At 38.9% G+C, this 20845-nt stretch overlaps 1 protein-coding gene across 1 annotated transcript; it reads left to right on the top strand.

The window, feature by feature from the left end:
• Positions 1-15727: 15727 nt before the first annotated feature.
• Positions 15728-17722, top strand: LOC143038336 (nuclear RNA export factor 1-like). The gene has a single exon (XM_076207366.1). It carries the CDS (start codon positions 15728-15730, stop codon positions 17720-17722), a length of 1995 nt encoding a protein of 664 aa, XP_076063481.1.
• The last annotated feature ends 3123 nt before the right edge of the window (positions 17723-20845 follow it).

Here is a 20845-nt window from a genome sequence, read left to right as displayed (position 1 = left end):
CGTGGTGGCTGCCCAACACAGGAGAAAGTCACTGAAAAGGCCCTTCATCCATGATTAGATTTTCTGTAATATATCCTCTTTATCTTCTGAACTATGCAAGAAAAAATATTTCTTTTGTCAAGAATTTTTTTTCCAAAATTAAAGGGAATAAATAGCACTAAATGGCGTTTTTAATTATTTTTACCGCCTTGTATCTCAAAAACGTGACCTGATTGAACAAAATGAGTGTGATTTTTAGATTTTGCATAGCAAATTACCCTAGAATCAGTTATCAGATGCTTTACCTTTGAAACTTCGCAGGCCAGTGTTATTTATTGAAGGCTTTGCGTAAGAGATATTCTTTTTCGGTTTTAGCGGCCTTGCTGTAGATGTACTGTGTCTTGCTGCAATGTTTATGATCTAGGGCAGTTGGCCGTATACAGGGATGATCCGTCATCCATGAGGAGCTAAGATAAAAAGGTGGTGGATGGGAGTGGGCCCTTGTATTTTGACTAGGCTACCTCCATTGTAAAGGGGAAAAGTTCTTGGTATAAGATAGATAGATGGTTTTAATACGAATGATCTTTGAAACATTCGGTTCCTACACGGATTGAGGATGTGATGCGATGAGACGAAGAAAGCCGAAGAACAGAATCTTTCGATCCTTTGAAGTGTGTCAAGGTTCATCGGGAAGAAACCAAACGACGTGACGTCATGAGTTATATAGACGCTGCTTGGTTAGAGCAAAGGCTTATCGCCAAGAAATCAAGTAAAAACCAAAATAAAATGCGATAAATAAAAGCGGTATGAAGACGTCCCAGGTCTTTTAATTTTGTTTTGATTGAAGGACAAATTCATTTCAAGGAATGAGAAGACATAAGAACATAAGTATGGGGGATACTGCAGGAGACCATAAGGCCTACACTAGGCTGTTCCATGTCCATTACCATCTCTCATCCCTATTCATAAAGTTACCTCAGTTTCTCTTAAAACAATCGATTGCTTCGACGCTTACTCCTAAGTCTACACTCTATTGATAAAACAGTTCTTACCTATTTACTTCTTAAACCTAAATTTGTCCAATCTAAACCCATTACTGCGAGTCCTGCCCTGTTGTCTTAATATGGTGACCTTGGAACTTGGAACAAGGAGGGACCCCATCGACTGAGACGCCATTCTGTTTCGGTTGCGTGTCTCAGCTGATTGAAATCATCTGACGACAGACAATAAAATATCAAAAGAAAGTCACTGAGGGATAAAAAAAAAGAAAAGAAAGAAAAACTAAAAGGCAAAACTTGCCAGAAAGGTACCTGGACATGTTTTCGAAAAACACAGGCAAACAATGTAGGATCCAATTTAGTGGAAAACTTTTAGTTTCAAAACAAATTACCACCACCCTCCCTCCCTCCCACCCTACCCCTCCTCACGAGGTGAACCTTAACCCTCTCGCTGCCCTGGAGGTATACCTTCAGATGAATAGAATCGGCTGGCGGCAAGTAGTTTAAGTACTAAACTAGTTTAATGATTAAACTCGTTTTAGTACCGAACTCGTTTAAATACTAGACTCGCTTAAGTACCAGGCTCGTTTAATTACTGGACTCGTTTAAGTACTAGATTCGCTAAAGTACTGAACGAGTTTAGTACTAAACTCCTTTGAGTATTAAACTCGTTTAAGTACTAAAATCTTTTAAGTACTTAACTCGTATAGTGTGTCGTGAACCCACTCCCTACCCAACCTCACTTTGGCGTTTAGGTAGATGCCGACAACCAAGAACAAGACACAAATATACATGAGGTTGTGTGTCTTTTTATTCTATAATGTTTATGTAGTAATGGATCTAAATTAGACATAATTATATTCAAAAAGGAAATAGACAAGAATTGGTTTACCAGTAGTGGTTAACGAATGAAATAGATTTAGTAACCATGTAGTGAGCGTTGAAACTACATAGAACTGTCTAGTGCAGGCCTTATGGTCTCTTGCAGTCTTATGGTCTTATGTTTTTAGGTAATTAGTGTAAAGTGCCGTTTATTTGCGACTGGATATAACGACATACAAACCTGTTCTGTATCGCTGCCTGTTTGTTCTGCATCTGTTATAACAGGCTACCCTGATGTAACGGTCTGTTCTGTTCTTTACTTACAATCTTCGATGGCACATGCGGAGATGGTACAGACACGTCATTGGTCCTTACCTGACTCTGCATGTTCATTGGCCAATGGGTCATGGCCAGGGAAGGTATGACACCCCCCCCCCCCTGAGTGCTGTTCATCTTGGGACGGTTAGGTCGTCATTGCTGTCATCGTCATCATCATCATCATAATCATCATCATCGTCATCATCATTATCATTGTCATCATCATCATCATTGCCATCACCATCGTCATCATCATCGTCATCATCATCGTCATCGTCATCGTCATCATCATCATCATCATCATCATCATCATCATCATCATCATCATCATCACCATCATCATTGTCATCACCATCGTCATCAGCCTCATCATCATCGTCGTCATCATCATCATCTCATCATCATCATCATCAATTGGGGGCATACGCCATGGAGCGCTTTGCTTCACTCACATGCTGGCGCCAGTCTCCACGTGGGACTCTCCGAGCAGCAAGCTCCCATGCAGTCACCCACCCTTCCTAACTATCGACAGGTTCGATCAACTTGGTCTAGCCATGAATTCTGTGGCCGTCTCCGTCGTTTCCTCTATATGGTATATTCATGTGGTATATGGTATATTTATGTGATATTGTATATCTTTTTTATTCCAAACTGAAAATGTACTACAGGATATAAAGTACTGATCCTAAGAAAATTTTGAAAAACGATGAAAAGAGTAAAAAAATCTTGTACTGGCAGCTTTGCATTTTTAGTAGCAGTAGCAGTAGTAGTAGTAGTAGCAGCAATACTAGTAATAGTATTAGTATTAGTTGTGGTAGAAGTAATTGTGAACCTGAATCTAGAATCTGGGAGGAAGGCTTCAGCAGCCTTTTTCTCTATGCAAAGAATACTTTCAGAGAAACTCTGTGTTTGTTGAAGAATGTGTCCTAGGGCAGAGCCTGCCTCACCGCCACAGACACATAATTTGCACTTAAAGAAGTCCCTCATTAGAGGAAGGTTCTCCTTTGTTAAAGAAAACGTACCACTGGAAACATTCAAACTTGACCCAGGGTGTATAAGAAATATCCGTTCAGGGGCCAGCATACGTTGTCAGTCTACCAAATCAACTTTAGTAAATGCCCCCTTTTTTTTTCTTTCTTTTTTTACATAGTAATTTTTTTTTAGTTATAACAACGATGTTAATCAATTCAATGACACGTGGCAACAGCGCATTTTTGTTCCCATGTTGCCACGTCGAGGTGTCTCTGGGTGACAGGCGACAGTGACGATCATTTGGTGGTGGTCAAATTGGCAACGTCGCACTTAGGGGAATTTCCGTTTTTGGCCCATCCTGAACGGCCTCCTTGCAGCGCAAGAAGTCCAGTATATCTTTCGGTGGTGTTAAATGTTTGACAGGTATTGCACATACAATAATATTTCTAAATGTGATGTTTTGTTTACAAAAATACCTTAAGTAGTTCCTTGTCCTGATGGGATGAGACTCCAGGACCCCATATGTATATACTCAGAGAGGAGTGCGGGATTCGAACCCGCATATAAGCTTTCTCGATTGTTCGTCATGAAGAAATACATTTACTATATTTATTGATAACGTGCATGACGTTGATATTTCTTTTTTATTTCATACAGTTCTAGATAGGTTGTACTGAAGTGAAATTTTGAAATTATAAGAATGATTGCGAATATTTTGCAAAGTATCAAGTTAAAAGATAATCACACAAGCTTCCAACGAAACTAATGATTCGCAGAAATTGATTTGCATGTATTTACGTCCTAGTGCTCCCTCCCTCACACCACAAAAAAAAAAAAAAAAAAAAAAAAACGCCCCGACCGCCAAAGAATTCGGCGAATTAATTTATCGGGTGTTAATTTATTTACAATTCCCATTTGTAATGTTTGCGTTAACCACTTCACAGCCAATTAACAGCGCTTCTATCTTTGGAGGCTCCGTAGAGATGTTACTAAAGTCACCAGAATACTGTCTTCATCAATTTTATGCGTCTAATAGAATGGCTAGTTTGTCTTACTAGAGCTCTACTGTGACACGAGCAACTAGATGAACCTGGTGTATACTCGTACAAGTACACACACACACATACACATACACACCTATATGTATATGTATGTATATATATATATATATATATATATATGTATATATATACATATATATGTATATATATATATATATATGTACATATATATATATATATCTGCATATATGTATATATATATATACATATATGTATATATATACATATATGTATATATATATATGTATATATATATATATATGTACATATATATATATATATATCTGCATATATGTATATATATATATACATATATGTATATATATACAATATGTATATATATATATATATATATATATATATATATATATACATATATATATGTATGCGCAAGGTAACCACTTAAGAAAATAAACAAACGGATCAGAGCGCTTTCGTATATTACATCTTCAGTGTAAATTACAAAGAAAGAGGGTACAGCAAACATAATATAGTGGGACAATAGTATAAGGAACTCACTAGGAAAGGTTGTGGACGAATTGTCCGGGCGTGGGTCACACGTCCAGCATTCTTACATTTTGTAATTATTGGCTATTTCTTTGCAAATATAATTATCAATTTTGTACAATCCTAAGTTAAGGTTAAAGTTGTTATCATTTGTGATTTTAATCAGGCTACTTTCAATTAAATTCCTTTCGACAAAATTATTGTTGAAAGTAATCACTCTAGCGTTTTCCCAGTTGATAGGGTGATTAAAAGTGCTTAAATGTTTAAAAATGGCACTTGACTCATTCCCGTCTTTGACACATTTCTTGTGTTGTTTTATCCTGACAGAAAGATCTTTTGCCGTTTGGCCGATATAGAATTTATCACATATTTTACAAGGAATTTTGTACACACAGCCTTTTTGGCAATCTTTAGAATTATTAATTAGGTATTGTTTGATAGTGTTATTGTTACTGAAGGCTACATTGATGTTAAAATTCTTAAGTAATTTGGGAACAATAGTTAAATTTTCTTGGTAAGGTAAAACTACTAGGTTATTATGGACTTTGGATTTGTTAGGCTGAGAATTGTAATACGTTTTCCTTGCAAAATTGTAAGAATGTCATCGACATAACGTAGCCAAATTATTCCCGGTGGAATTATCTTACTTAAAATCTTGCTTTCAAAGAATTCCATATATAATTTTGGCTACGTTATGTCGATGACATTATTTGTCTATGGCCTGATCATTTAGATGAGTCACAATTCCTCAAACAAATTAATAACCTAGTCAAGTCAATCAAATTCACGGTTGAAGTGGAAAATGATGGTGTGCTACCCTTTTTAGACGTTAATATTCATCGTAAAGAAAGAAACCTTACATTTAGTGTGTATAGAAAACCAACTAATGTAAACTCATACATCCATTACTATTCTTCCCACCCTGATAATGTAAAAAGATCGGTTTTCTCATCAATGTTCCTTAGAGCTTTACGGGTCTGCAGTCCCGAGTACATTGATGAGGAAATAAGAAATGTTTACGATATTAGTTTTGGATTGAAATATCCTAAACATTTCATTGATGTTTGTTACAATTTTGCAAGGAAAACGTATTACAATTCTCAGCCTAACAAATCCAAAGTCCATAATAACCTAGTAGTTTTACCTTACCAAGAAAATTTAACTATTGTTCCCAAATTACTTAAGAATTTTAACATCAATGTAGCCTTCAGTAACAATAACACTATCAAACAATACCTAATTAATAATTCTAAAAATTGCCAAAAAGGCTGTGTGTACAAAATTCCTTGCAAAATATGTGATAAATTCTATATCGGCCAAACGGCAAAAGATCTTTCTGTCAGGATAAAACAACACAAGAAATGTGTCAAAGACGGGAATGAGTCAAGTGCCATTTTTAAACATTTAAGCACTTTTAATCACCCTATCAGCTGGGAAAACGCTAGAGTGATTACTTTCAACAATAAATTTGTCGAAAGGAATTTAATTGAAAGTAGCCTGATTAAAATCACAAATGATAACAACTTTAACCTTAACTTAGGATTGTACAAAATTGATAATTATATTTGCAAAGAAATAGCCAATAATTACAAAATGTAAGAATGCTGGACGTGTGACCCACGCCCGGACAATTCGTCCACAACCTTTCCTAGTGAGTTCCTTATACTATTGTCCCACTATATCATGTTTGCTGTACCCTCTTTCTTTATAATTTACACTGAAGATGTAATATACGAAAGCGCTCTGATCCGTTTGTTTATTTTCTTAAGTGGTTACCTTGCATTTAGAAAAAACACACGTTCCCAGTGTTCTTATTGCATATATATATATATATATATATATATATATATATATATATATATATATATATATATACATATATATATGTGTGTGTGTGTGTGTGTGTGTGTGTGTGTGTGTGTGTGTGTGTGTGTGTGTGTGTGTGTGTGTGTGTATGTGAAGTGGATAGGAAGAGGAAAGACTGGAGTGAATCTTCCCATCCACTTTAACTTATCAGAATGTCTCAACAATATATATATACAGTATATATGTATATATATGTATATATATATATATATATATATATATATATATAAGTATATGTATATATATGTATATGTATATGTGTATATATATATATATATATGTGTGTGTGTGTGTGTGTGTGTGTGTGTGTGTGTGTGTGTGTGTGTGTGTGTGTGTGTGTACATTATATATAAATATATATATATATATATATATATATATATATATATATTTAAGTTAGAAATGGGGAGATCAAGTGGATTGAGGTAAAGGTGGGACTGCATCATGGATGTGTCATGTTGCCATGGTTGTTCAATCTGTACAAGGATGGGATGGTGCGGGAGTTAAATACGAGGGTAATGGGAAGGGGATTGGAGATGGTTAAAGAAAATGGAGAAAAGTGGGAGGTGAGCCAGTTGTTGTTTGCTGACGACACTAATCATGTAGCAGGATCAGAGGAGAGGTTAAGGAAGTTAGTGGCGGAATATGGGAAGGTGTGCGAGAGGAGAAGGTCGAAGTTAAATGTGGGTGAAAGTAATGTGATGAGATGTACAAAGGGAGAGGATGGCAGCAAATTGGAAGTGAGTATTAAGGGAGAGAAGCTGGAGGAAGTGGATAGCTTTAGATACTTAGGGTCGTATGTGGCAGGAAAGGGAGGTGTGGGGACGAAGGTAAACTGTAGATTGAAAGAAGCAATTAAGTGCCTTGGAGGATTAAAAAATGTAATGAGAAATAGATATTTGTGAATGGATGCTAAGAGGAGATTGTGTGAAGGGGGATTGTAACGACAGCACTGTACAGGGCAGAAAAATGGAACATAAGAGAGGAAGAATTTAAATGTGTTTGAGATGAAATACCTGAAAAATATAGTTGGTGTTACTAGGCTGGATAGAGTTAGAAAGGAGAAGGTGAGGAGGAGAGCGGGGGTGGAAAAGGAGCTGGAAGATAGAGTTGATAAAAGAGTATTTGGATGGTTTGGACACATGGAAAGAATGATTGAAGGAAGATTAGTAAAAGAAGTGTAGAAGGCAGAGGGGGATGGAATGAACAAGAGGGAGCGACCGAAGATAAGATGGATGGATGGGGTAAAGGGGGCATTGAGCAAGAGGGAGAATGTTTATTGAGTAAGGAAGGGAGAAGACAGAAGATCGGGGTGAATGGAGAATGGTAATGTATGGATGATGCTGTGATGCATGGATGGGAGTGCGTGGGGGGATTGGGGAGTTAGGGAGTGGTTATGTGTGAATAATATTTTGACGCAATCCCGGTTTGTTTGTTTGTTTTTTTCTTGCATGAGAGAACGGAGGGATGGGGATTGTCGATTAACTGAAGCGGCCTTGCTGTGGATGTGCTGTGTCTTACAGTGTTGCTTCTGACCCAGGGCAATGGGCGAGTTGGAGGGATGACCCGTCATCCAGTAGGAGCCAATATAGAAGGAAGAGAGGGAGGGGTGGTGAATGGGAGTGGAGTGGGTGGAGAGAAAATGGATGGGAGTGGAATTCTGCCTTCTGACTTTGACTACCACCTTTGTAAGAGAGAGAAAAAGACCTTGGTTGTATTTATATATATATATATATATATATATATATATATATATATATATATCTATATATATATATATATATCTTTTTACAACCACAAATAACTTTTAATTCCATGCCATCGCAGTCGAGACTGAGAGTCGCTCGATGGAGACATCCGTTGGAAATTGAAACGTGGACGAGCCGAGGATTCGAACCCAGCTAACCCGTAACAAAGTACAGTGACGTAGCCCAATACGCTATCAAGAGAGATAATAAGTTGAGTACGACTTTCTTATATTTGTATGCTCGAATTACATACACCTACACGAAATATCGCGTTCAACCCACCTTCGCCATGATAGTGTATTCGCTAGTATGTGCGCGTGGGAAAGTTTATACATACACACTGAATGGTTCCCAGTGATCAATTATATACATATATATATATATATATATATATATATATATATATATATATATATATTTATATGTATATATATATAGATATATATATATATCATATATATATATGTATATATATATTATATATATGTATATATATATATATATATCTATATATATATATAATATGCATGTAGATATTGAGCAGAATAACAATATATTCAAAGGACTAAGAAAACGTATTGATCATCAATGAATTATACACACGAGAATGTATTGAACTACTTGGGACGTCATAAATATTTGTGAACATTGTTATTGTTCAGTTTCTTTTGTGAGATGAAGCCTGCAATAATTAAACATCGCCTTGCTGTGTTATTGTCCCAGGAAACTGCAATCTGAGATTCATGCATGCAATAATGCATATGACATGCGAGATGCGATTGTCATGCAATGAAACATTCACCATCGAAGATACACGCACTAGCTTTATTCTCTTGGATCATTTCGAGTATAAATAGATTTTCTTAGAAAATTTCATTTCATTTCGTCTGAATAAGTAAATTTGGTTAATTATGTGTAGCACGACTGACTTTTTTCTTCTTTTTCTTCTTCCTCTTCTTCTTCTTCGTCTCCTTCTTCTTTTTCTTCTTCTTCGTCTTCGTTTTCTTCTTTTTCTTCTTCTTTTTCTTCTTTGTCTTCTTCTTCTTCTTCTTCTTCTTCTTCTTCTTCTTCTTCTTCACGGCCGCGCGGGAGCCTAGTGGACACCATGACGAACTCATGAGCATGTGGTCGTGAGTTCGATTCCCGGGACCCGCTGCTGGCTTCTTCCGTTGGTTCCCGACAGACCGAGCCAGGCGGGGAGGAAACCCAAACATCGGCCTAAAAACCCAGCGGCCTGCCACAACTGAGTATGCCCTACTAAGGGTTTTTCACTTACCACCCCGTGGTAGTTGGATGGTGAAAGTTATTTCTTCACATGTCACTGTTGTCGTTTATATTATATTTTTGGTAACAGGCCCCCAATGTTGACATTTAGTGTAACTTATTAATCAGAAGACTTATGAGAATTTGAATCGCGGAGGAAAGGAAGGGTAGGTGGAGGGAGGGGACATAGATACAGTTGGTGTATTGTCATTAGAGAAAGAGATAGTGCATTGTCATCTTGGCTTATGGTATGGGTGACAGTTTGTCCGAGCTGAGGTGCAAATGAAGTGGCAACGTTGGTGTTAAATCAAGGGCTTAGGTGTGGGAAATGCTTTTTGCTTTTATATATATATATATATATATATATATATATATATATATATATATATATATATATATATATACAATTGAGTCGTCACCATTGAATGGTTTATTGAGGTGAGCGCGAGCTTTTTTTTTTTTTTTTCACGTCGACATCACGACTATGATGTGAGTTGACGCCCTCATTTTTTTTTTCTTTTAAGGAATGCTGCATGTCTGGTCCGTAGAGAGTGTCAAGTGAGGTGTCATCCCTCACTTGGCATTCCTACACAATGGAATTCCGTTGGTTAAAATAAGTTAATCACTTCATGAAATGATCTGTTCGGCTGTTCAGCTGCACTTTGAGCCACTTCAGGTGTGATTATTCAGTTTCACGGGCCATCTGTTGTAATGGTCATTCATTACCTACACTTGGGTCACGTGACCCAGGAGACATCATTTCTCGTGGTTATGCCGGTGTCTCACTATGCGGCGGCGCCGGATGCGGCTAAGGGCAAGTCTAATTAGCTTTCTAGGTACCTCAGCTCCTTTTCACTCTCTCTCTCCCTCTCTCTCTCTCTCTCTCTCTCTCTCTCTCTCTCTCTCTATATATATATATATATATATATATATATATATATATATATATATATATCTATATATATATAGTACGCATATATATATATATATATATATATATATATATATATATATATATATATATATATATATATATATATATATATATATATATATATATATATATATATGCGTAAGTAACCACTAGGAAAAGTAAACTAACGAAGCAGAGCATTTTCGTATAATTACATATTCAGTGCTGATACAAAAAAAGGAATGTCTTCTATGTAATTATACGAAAGTGCCCTGCTTCGTTAGTTTACTTTTCCTAGTGGTTACTGTTTTTATTGCATATATATATATATATATATATATATATATATATATATACATATATATATATATATATATATATATATATATATATATATATATATATATATATATATATATATATATATATATATATATATATATATACAGTGCCCAACCTAATTTTGTCGCCCAGAAACCAAGAAGAAAACGAGAAAAAAAGGTCCAATTCTTGACGATCACCCTCCTGTATATTTTAAAGGTGAATAAAATCCTTATGATACAAAACATAGTTCTATTAACTAACAGTGACCTGCGACAACTCGGTCTAGGAGGCGTGCAGGGTACAGACTGCCGGGCGAGCCCTCAGTCGAGCTTTCGTCGACACAGACATTCTTGTTTCGATCATTCTTATGGGTCGCTACATTGGATGTTAGCGCTAAGCATAGGGTTGGGCAAGGATACCCTCCAGCACAGAATCAAATGGCTAAACATCCACCAAAGGTATATTTTGCTCTGTGCGAGCGAATGTAAGCCTACTACAACCAATCGCGGGTGACGTGTATCCTACCAACTGGCATCCTATTTGGGTAAACGCTTTGGTAGATTTGGTTAAAATGATGGTCAACCTCGTACTTTGCAGCTCGAGGCAAAATAGCCTCACAAAGAAAAAATAAAGAATTAATGCTCTAGACCAGGGGTTCTCCAACTTTTTCTCGTTAAGTACCCCCTGAGTTATAAGATCATCTCCCCGAACCCCCAATAATCTGACAATGAAGAGAATGGTCATTTATTGACTAACTCACACACACACACACACCAGATTCAACTATTGGTAATCAACACTGTTAATTTAGAAACCAGCGTAGAACAATGAGATTGAAGGAACACACACTACTACCACGGAATTTCATAATCCACAACTACCACTATTTAAAATACGTTTTTCGTCAGCCATCTAAGTACCCCTAGAAATCTTCTTGTGAACCCCTGGGGGTTCGCGAACCCCAGTTTGAGAAACCCTGCTTTAGAATTATCCAAACGTGTAACTAACACATTATACCATAAAACTAAGTAATTTGGGGAGAAGGAAAGATTCCAAGTTGAACACAAAAGTTAACGTCTTGGAATATTTTGGCTATGGTTACACTTTAATATTGTCTCAATGAAACATCGTGTTGTTGATTTCATTCACCATTTGCATACTCATTTGGTGATGCATCAGCTCTTTGGTGGAAAGCTTTGTCATTTTAACTAAGTGTAGAGTTTCAGCAAATGTAATTTTTCTCGTGTGTACTTCCCTTTCTGTATTTCAATGTGAAAGGTAAAATGAGTCAATAGTGAAGGTAAAGTTGAAACATTTACAATTTAAGTGCAAATTGAAGTCGGTCAAATTTTACAGTGCAAATAGGACCATTAATTCTTTTCAAAATTAGGCAGTGATAAGTCCCAGATGCAGAAATCAGCATGCCTGCAATGCTTTTGATACCTGCAAGTACCACAGCTGTGCAGTATAAATGGGTGGTAATGGTAGATTAAGGTGGCTGTGTTTGTATACCTTTGCAATTTTCTGTGGCAATTCAGATTGTGAAACTAATACAGAAACATAAAATTGGTATGTGTACTATAGTCATTAAACAGTCTAAGGAAACATACCATGCAAAACTACTGCATCCTTATTTTGTTATAAGCTTGTGCCTTAGTTTGCTGTAACCCTTTTTATTATTATTTTTTTTAAGTCGGGTGTGTGGTACATGCCAAAATGTATTTATAATCTGGAAAACATGGTTTCAGTTTTATTTGGTTTGACATCACAAACTTCCCCTCTCAGAGAGGGCTAGGATGGTGTCTCCTTAAGGAGGACTTTTTTGAAGCAGGGAATTTAATGTAGTATGCCTTTTCTATGAATTCACTTGCCGACATGCAACCTTGAACCATCTCCACTCGTGACCTCTCACCCAAGTAGAGATGCTGTCAGCTGCTTGGCCAGGTGTTTGGTGTTTTCTTTGTGATGGTTGCATCTGGGGCAGTTTGTTTATGTGGCCAGGTCAGGTGGTACATATTTATAAGACACTTCCACCACTATGCGCTGTACTGGAGAAAGGTATTTTTTTCCCTCTCTTTTTCTTTCTTTAGATATTGTAGAAAAGAAAATATTTTTTCTAACAGAATCTTTTTGAAGGGTGTTAGTCAGTGCCCTAAAATACCTTGAATATATCAACAGTTATTGGATTTCAACAGGTTTTCATTGATATTTTCTGTATGATTTGTGTTGTAAATATTCCATAAAAACTTAGATGTATTATTTAAGAATGTGCACATTTTTTATGTTCATAATGTGTTCTAAAAATAGAACTATGTTCAAAAGTATTACGAGTGGTTTCTGAATAGTATTATGAGTGGTTTATGCAAGAAAAAAATATTTCAACCAAAGTTTCATAATTATATTTACATTAAGGTTTGTTCCTGAAGTGTGAGAACAAGTTTGTGGAATGAATGTTCATTTAGTGACGTGATACTCTGTTCTAGCTTGTATATGACCGTCATGTATCATATTTTGGTGTCCTACACTCACTTTCCAGACAGTGACACAAAATCTCATCACCGAATTTCTGAACTGATGGTCATGACCAGTTTTCTGGGGGCTGCAGATCTCCTGAAAGAGAGAAGTGGGGCAACAGTTTGATTGATGGATTGTACATTTGTAAAATGCGATGACATTTTTGCTAATAAAGGATGGATATTTGAAAAAAGAAAAAAAAAAAAAAAAAAAAAAAAAGAGCTCTGAGCTCTCTTCCGGGAGGGAAATAGTTGTCGATCACGAGTCCAACACGTGATCCAAGACCGTGGTGAATCACACACGGGGCACGATTTTTAATCTATTGTATTTACAATATATGATAGAAGCGCTGGTAAACTGTTTCGGGGGGGGGGAAAGCGCAGAAATACACTTGAATGCAAAATTCCCCAATTTTTACAAAGTATTTGCAAATCCAAACGAGCGGTTCAAGTAACCATGACCTCAAGCAAACGCAGGCCGTTTTCTTAGTGTTGTATCCTTTATGAATTGATTGTGTATTTGAAGTTTCTCCGAGGGAGTGAGGGGAAAAGAGGGGAGGAGGGAGGGGAATACAGACGTGAAGAGAGCCAATGAACGAGGAGGCAAGGGCAGGCAAGGGGAGAGGAGAGGAGAACAGAAGGGGAAGAGAGGGGAAGAGAGGGGGAGGGGAGGAAAGGGGAAGAGAGGGGGAGGGGAGGAAAGGGGAAGAGAGTGGAGGAGTAGAGGGATGGAGGGCGGAAAGACAGAGAAGGAAGAGGATGAGAGGAGAGAGGAGGAAAAGAGAAGAGAGGAGAGAAGCGACAAGGAGAGGGGAAAAGATGGGAGGGAAAGAGAGTAAAGAGGGGAAGAGGGATGAGGAATGCAAGCGAAGAGAGGGAAGGAGATGGGAGGAAAGAGGAGGAAAGAGAGGAAAGAAGAGGGGAGGGGTATGGAGAGGACAGGAGAGAAGGAAAGCGAGGAGAAAAAAGAGGAAAGAGAGGGAAAGTGAGGGGAAAAGGAAGAGGATGGCAGGTGAGGGGAGGAGTGAGAGGAGAGAAGAAGAGAAGAGTGGAAGGGAGAGGAGGAAGAAGAAAAAAGAAGAAGAAAGAAGAGGAAGATAGATGAAGAAGAAGGAGAAGGAGAAGAATAAGAAGAGGAAGAAGAAAAAGAGGAAAAAAGAAGAAGAAGAAGAAGATATATGAAGAAGAAGTAGAAGAAGAAGAGGAAGAAGAAGAAGAGGAAGAAAAAGAAGGAGAAGAAGAAGAAGAAGAAGAAGAAGAAGAGGAAGATATATGAAGAAGAAGAAGAAGAAGAAGAGGAAGAGGAAGAAGAAGAAGAAGAAGAAGAGGAAGAAGAAGAAGAAAGAATAAGAAGAAAAGGAAGATATATGAAGAAGAAGAAGAAGAATAAGAGGAAGAAGAAGAAGAAGAAGAAGAAGAAGAAAGAATAAGAAGAAAAGGAAGATATATGAAGAAGAAGAAAAAGAATAAGAGGAAGAAGAAGAAGAAGAAGAAGAAGAAGAAAGAAGAAGAGGAACAAGAAGAAGGGAAAGAAGAAGAAGAGAAAGAAAAAAGAAGAGGAAGACAGAAGAGGAAAAAAGGAGAAGAATAACAAGAAAGAAAGATTGAAGTAGAAGAAGAAGATGAAGAAGAAGAAGAGGAAGAAGAAGGAGAAAGGAGAAGAAGAAGAGGAACATATATGAAGGAGAAGAAGAAGAGGAACATATATGAAGGAGAAAAAGAAAAGAAGAGGAAGAAAAGAAGAAGAAAGAAGAGGAACAAGAAGGGAAAGAAGAAGAGGAGGAAGAGGAAGAAAAAGAAAGAGGAGGATGATAGAAGAAGAAAAAGGAGAAGAATATGAAGAAAGAGAGAAAGATTGAAGAAGAAGGTAGGTCGAAGAAGAAGAAGAAGAAGAAGAAGAAGAAGAAGAAGAAGAAGAAGAAGAAGAAGAAGAAGAAGAAGAAGAAGAAGGAGAAGAGGAAGATAAAGTGTTTGGGATGGATTATGATGGGGAGGATGTGGAAAAGAGGGAGAGGTGAGGGAGAAGGTGGATGAAAATAGGGAATGGGGGAATAAGGAGGAAGAGGAGGAGGAAGAGGAGGAGGACGAGGAGGAAGGAGGAGGAGGAAGGAGGAGGAGGAAGAGGAGGAGGACGAGGAGGAAGGAGGAGGAGGAAGAGGAGGAGGACGAGGAGGAAGGAGGAGGAGGAAGATGAGGAGGACGAGGAGGAAGGAGGAGGAGGAAGAGGAGGAGGACGAGGAGGAAGGAGGAGGAGGAAGGAGGAGGAGGAGGAAGTGGAGGAGGAGGGGAGAGAAAAACAAACACAAAAGGAACACAAAGGAAGAACAAACTGCAGCAGACCTACAGGCCCTTACTTAAGGCTATCTGGGTTAACTTTACTAATCTACAGTGAAGAAACACAAGCGGAACATAGTGTTACGTTTGGTGGGTTCCTGACAAAGCAATGCCAATGGGAGGTAGTTCAAGATATCCGAATGTTTATAAAAAGGTTCGCAACGATAACAGTAGACATTATTTTGAACTTGATGAAAGGGACACAAATGTTGGAAGTGGAGGAGGAAATGGAGGCAGAAACTGGAGAAGAGATAACTACTGGGGAAAACAAAGAGGTGGTCACAATCGATATGATGATGACAGATACCATGGACAAGAGGGCCGACGTGGTGGAAGAGGTGGGTCATCACAAAGAGGACGTGGGAGAGTTTCAAATAATGATGGAAGGGACTATCCAAACAGACTTCAAGAAGTGTATCAGAGGTCAAGAGGCAGAGGACGTGGCTCAAAGCGCCCAACACATCCACCCAAAGCTATAACAGACCTTGGATGGCACAAGATAATTGTAAGGAATGGAGCCCAATACCCCAAAGAAGAAATACTTCGAGCTATTAGAAACTTGGTGGAGGAACCTTTCATACCAATCTCTATGGATCTTGAGCGAAGTGACTTTGTATTCTATTTAGAAGACAATGGCCGAGCAGCTCGGGCTATTACTCAAGTCTCTCGTCGTATTGCAATGCCCAATGGCCACAGGCTTGTCTTTCATACCAACCAATCAGTCCCACCCATTAGAAAGCTCACGCCACTGCAGCTTGAAAAAATTAAGTTGGTCATGAGCAACCGCTATAGTCCTGAGATGGCTAGATTGAATCTCAAGAATTTCCACAATGATCCTGAGCTTACAAAGGAGGAGATATTCTGTCCACTATATCGGGCCCACAATATGACCACCATTCTTGGAATCATCATATCGCACATTCCTGAAGTGCGTCATATTGATTTCAGCCATAACAAAGTGCAACAACTAGAAGAACTGAAACCTCTTCTTACCAACTGCCATAGCTTAAAGCGTTTAAGCCTAGAGTACAACAGACTACATCATGTTGAGTCCCTGAAGCATCTGACTGGATTGCATCTCACTGAACTTGTGCTAGAGGGCAATGAGGTCTGCAACAAGTACAATGATCCAGATACCTACATTAGTGCTGTCAGGAAGTACTTCCCCAAACTTCAGTATTTGGATGGCCACGAACTACCAAAGACAATTGGCTTTGAAGTAGATGAGGATCCTCCAAAGCTACCACCTTCACAACCAGCCTATTTCTGTGATCAGCTTGCAAAGGGTGTTGCTATAGAATTCATTCGACAATATTACCAGATATTTGACACAGCCTGTAGAACACCTTTACTGGCAGCTTACACAGATGATGCTGTGTTCTCACTCTCAACTGCATTGTCAGAAAGTAAAGCAGGTGCAAGGTTAGTTACAAGGTATGTGCAAGAGAACCGTAATTTGAAGAAAGTGACTAGTCCTGAGCAGCGACACAAGACTTTAATAAAGGGTAACAAGAACATTATTGATACCTTGTCAAGGCTACCAGGAACAGTACATGACCCAGGCTCCTTTCTTATCGACATTCCATGGGTGGCTCCACACTTGATGCATGTAGTTCTTAGTGGTCTTTTCTGCCAAGATGGGGCAAAGCTGCAGCAGGTAAGGTCCTTTACACGCTCTCTCATAATTGTCAAGCAAGGAGAAGGTTATTGCATATTAAATGAAGAACTCTTTGTCACATATGCTACTGCGTCACAAGTAAAGTCTTTTAAGAGTAATACATCGGCATCATCACAACCTACTCCAGTCACAGCACCACCAGTTCAGGCACACGTGTCTTCACCACCACCAGTACCAGTTGCACCAGTACAAATAACATCACCTCTTGCACCTCCCACGTCAGAAGAAACTGCTTTGGCAGCTTTACAACCAATCCAAGTACAAATGATCAAACACTTTTCACAAGTCTCTGGGATGCGTTTCCAGTATTCACGAATGTGCCTTCAAGAAAACCAATGGGACTATCAAAAGGCTGGACAGTTATTCCAAGACTTGCACAAGAAAGGTCAAGTCCCAGCAGAATACTTCAAACATCCACCAAACTGATATAATCAGCCAACGTGCCAAATTTGTGCCAGTCTAAAATGACCATATTTCCTGGCACATGTGCACTTAATTTGTGTTATTACTTTAGAACAGGGGTTCTCCAACTTTTTCTCGTTAAGTACCCCCTGAGTTATAAGATCATCTCCCCGAACCCCCAATAATCTGACAATGAAGAGAATGGTCATTTATTGACTAACTCACACACACACACACACACACACACCAGATTCAACTATTGGTAATCAACACTGTTAATTTAGAAACCAGCGTAGAACAATGAGATTGAAGGAACACACACCGCTAGCGCGGAATTTCATAATCCACAACTACCACTATTTAAAATACGTTTTTCGTCAGCCATCTAAGTACCCCTAGAAATCTTCTTGTGAACCCCTGGGGGTTCGCGAACCCCAGTTTGAGAACCCCTGCTCTAGACAATCGTTTGACGATCATCGTTGAGCGATAATCGTACCAAGCAAAACGCACCTTAACTCCCTCTATTCTTCAGCTTGTGGCCACGCTGACGGAACTCCCTGGCCCAATAGGTGGTCCTCATGACTCAGAGGCTGTGAACCACTGGTTCAACATAATAAGACGAAGTCGTAGAATCTATTTCCCTTCCTGGAAGTAAAGCAGATATACGCCTGCGCCCAGTTGGCGGGTTGAAATACTTAGCATTCAATTAATTTCATAATTCTCACAACTTTTCATTCGGAAAGCGAACGTCCGTGGCTATGAGGATTAGGGCCTTTGTCTCACTTTGATGCCGCACTGTAAAAAGTTCTTTCATAGCCGAAATGACGAAAAAGACGGATTATTAAGCATACCTGAGCGTGTGTGTGTGTGTGTGTGTGTGTGTGTGTGTGTGTGTGGTGGTGTGTGTGTGTGTGTGTGTGTGTGTGTGTGTGTGTGTGTGTGTGTGTGTGTGTGTGTGTGCGCACACCATGTGCGTACGTAACACTACATCTGTCCACATTCCGGATATATGATGTTGTGTCTTTATATATAAACGTGCTTTTGTCTATGTCCTTAAATGCTTTGTGATTGGCGGGGTCTGTGTTTGTGCATGATTGTCTCTGTATTTACGTCGCTGTGCATGTTTGTGAGTGTTATTAAATCATGCAACATTTTTATTGTCTAAGTAACTTAATCTACTCCTACTTTCCTATGGTTACGTGCATACCTATTAGTTAAAATCTATCTGTCTCTTTATTCTATATCAGAATATGTCTCTCTTGCTATGTTGTATCAATACGGTTCTATGGATTTCTATGAATATTTTCTTTGCTCCTGGGTAATGCATGTATGTTTGTACACATTTTGTGCTTATTTAAACACTCACTCGGTTTAACGTCGCGAACTTCCCCTATCAGGAGGCTAGGACGGTGCCCCTTACAGATGACTTTGTTGCGTGAAATTTAACGAACCTTGCCCTTGGTCCAACTCGCAGGATTTGAACTTCCGTCACCTCAACCTCCGCCACAAGTAGCGACGCTCTAACCCACTCGGAAAGATTTTTTTTTACCAAACGAATGTGCAGGGTCCGGATCTAGGGAAATACGTTTGTAACTTAAAACGTTGTATATTGAACGTTCAATTTCCCTACAACGTTGGTCTGACCACACGAAGGAGATAAACATCATTTATTGAGTGTAAGAAGACAGGACGAGCGTAAATTGCTCCCTCCCGTACATTCGTGCGTCAATACTTATCCTGGTTTCGCACGTATCGACTTTTCGCCGTGCGCTTTCCACGACACGGCGTCGTGCTTTCAAATAACTATGGGTGTCTATGGACACTTTCACACATGGTCGTGGTCATGACGTATGAGAGCGTCCATAGACACCCATGGTTATTTGAGAGCACGACGTCGTGTCGTGGACGGCGCACGGCGAAAAATCGATACGTGTGAAATGAGCCTTATAGTATTTCCCTGGATCAGCTGAGCATGAATATTCTGTGTCGTGTCTGTTTTTTCTTGTTTTTTCAAACTTAAGATGTTTTTTGTATTGAACTTTAGCCTTGCTCAGATCATGCGTGTGTGCATGTTGTTGTATATATGTGTATGAATGTGTGTATGCATGCGTGTGTATGTGTGTGTGTGTGTATGTGTGTGCGTGTGTGTGTGTGTGTGTGTGTGTGTGTGTGTGTGTGTGTGTGTGTCTGTGTGTGTGTGTGTGTGTGTGTGTGTGGTCTGTGTGTGTGCGTATGATCATGCGTGTGTGCGTGTTGGTGTATATATGTGTATGGATGTGTGCGTACGTGCGTGTGTACGTTGTGTGTGTGTTTGTGTATGTGTGTGTGTGTGTGTGTGTGTGTGCGTATGATCATGCGTGTGTTCGTGTTGGTGTTTATATCTGTATGAATGTGTGTGTGTGTGTGTGTGTGTGTGTGTGTGTGTGTGTGTGTGTGTGTACATCCATGTGCGTATGCATATGTGTACCTACCGATCCTCGCTGTAATTGTGTTTCTTTTTGAGATTGTTGTTGTAAGGGACCTTCATCATGTAGCAAACCACAAAACGCAAACTTTTAATGAGATCAGATTATTTCAACCTAAGGAAAATGGGTCACGTTAGACATCACCTGAACCACCTCAACATCACCTCAACCTCAATCTCTCCTCAATCTTAACTTCACCTCACCTTAATCTCGCATCATCTCAACCTCACCCAGCCTTACCTCAATCTCAATCTCACATCATCTTGACCTTATTCCAACCCCACATCATCTTAGCATCACCTCAACATCACCTCACCTCAACCTCATGTCACCTTATCCTCACTCCAACCCCACATCATCTCAGCATCACCTCAACATCACCTCACCTCAACCACATGTCACCTTAATCTCACCTCAACCTCATGTCACCTTAACCTCACCTGAACATCACCTCAACCTCACCTCACTTCAACTTTAATGTCACTTCCCCATGAGTATCACCTTTAACTCACTTCAACCTCACCTCAACCCTGCATCATCTCAGCATCATCTGAACATCACCTCACCTCAACCTCATGTCACCTTAACCTCACCTGAACATCACCTCAACCTCACATCTTCTTAACCCCACCCCAACCCCACATCATCTCAGCATCACCTCAACATCACCTCACCTCAACCT

This window comes from Oratosquilla oratoria, chromosome 24, assembly GCF_046742065.1.
Source record: "Oratosquilla oratoria isolate Oo_2021 chromosome 24, ASM4674206v1, whole genome shotgun sequence".
Lineage (NCBI taxonomy): Eukaryota > Metazoa > Arthropoda > Malacostraca > Stomatopoda > Squillidae > Oratosquilla > Oratosquilla oratoria.
This window is presented reverse-complemented; position numbering and strand designations above follow the sequence as displayed.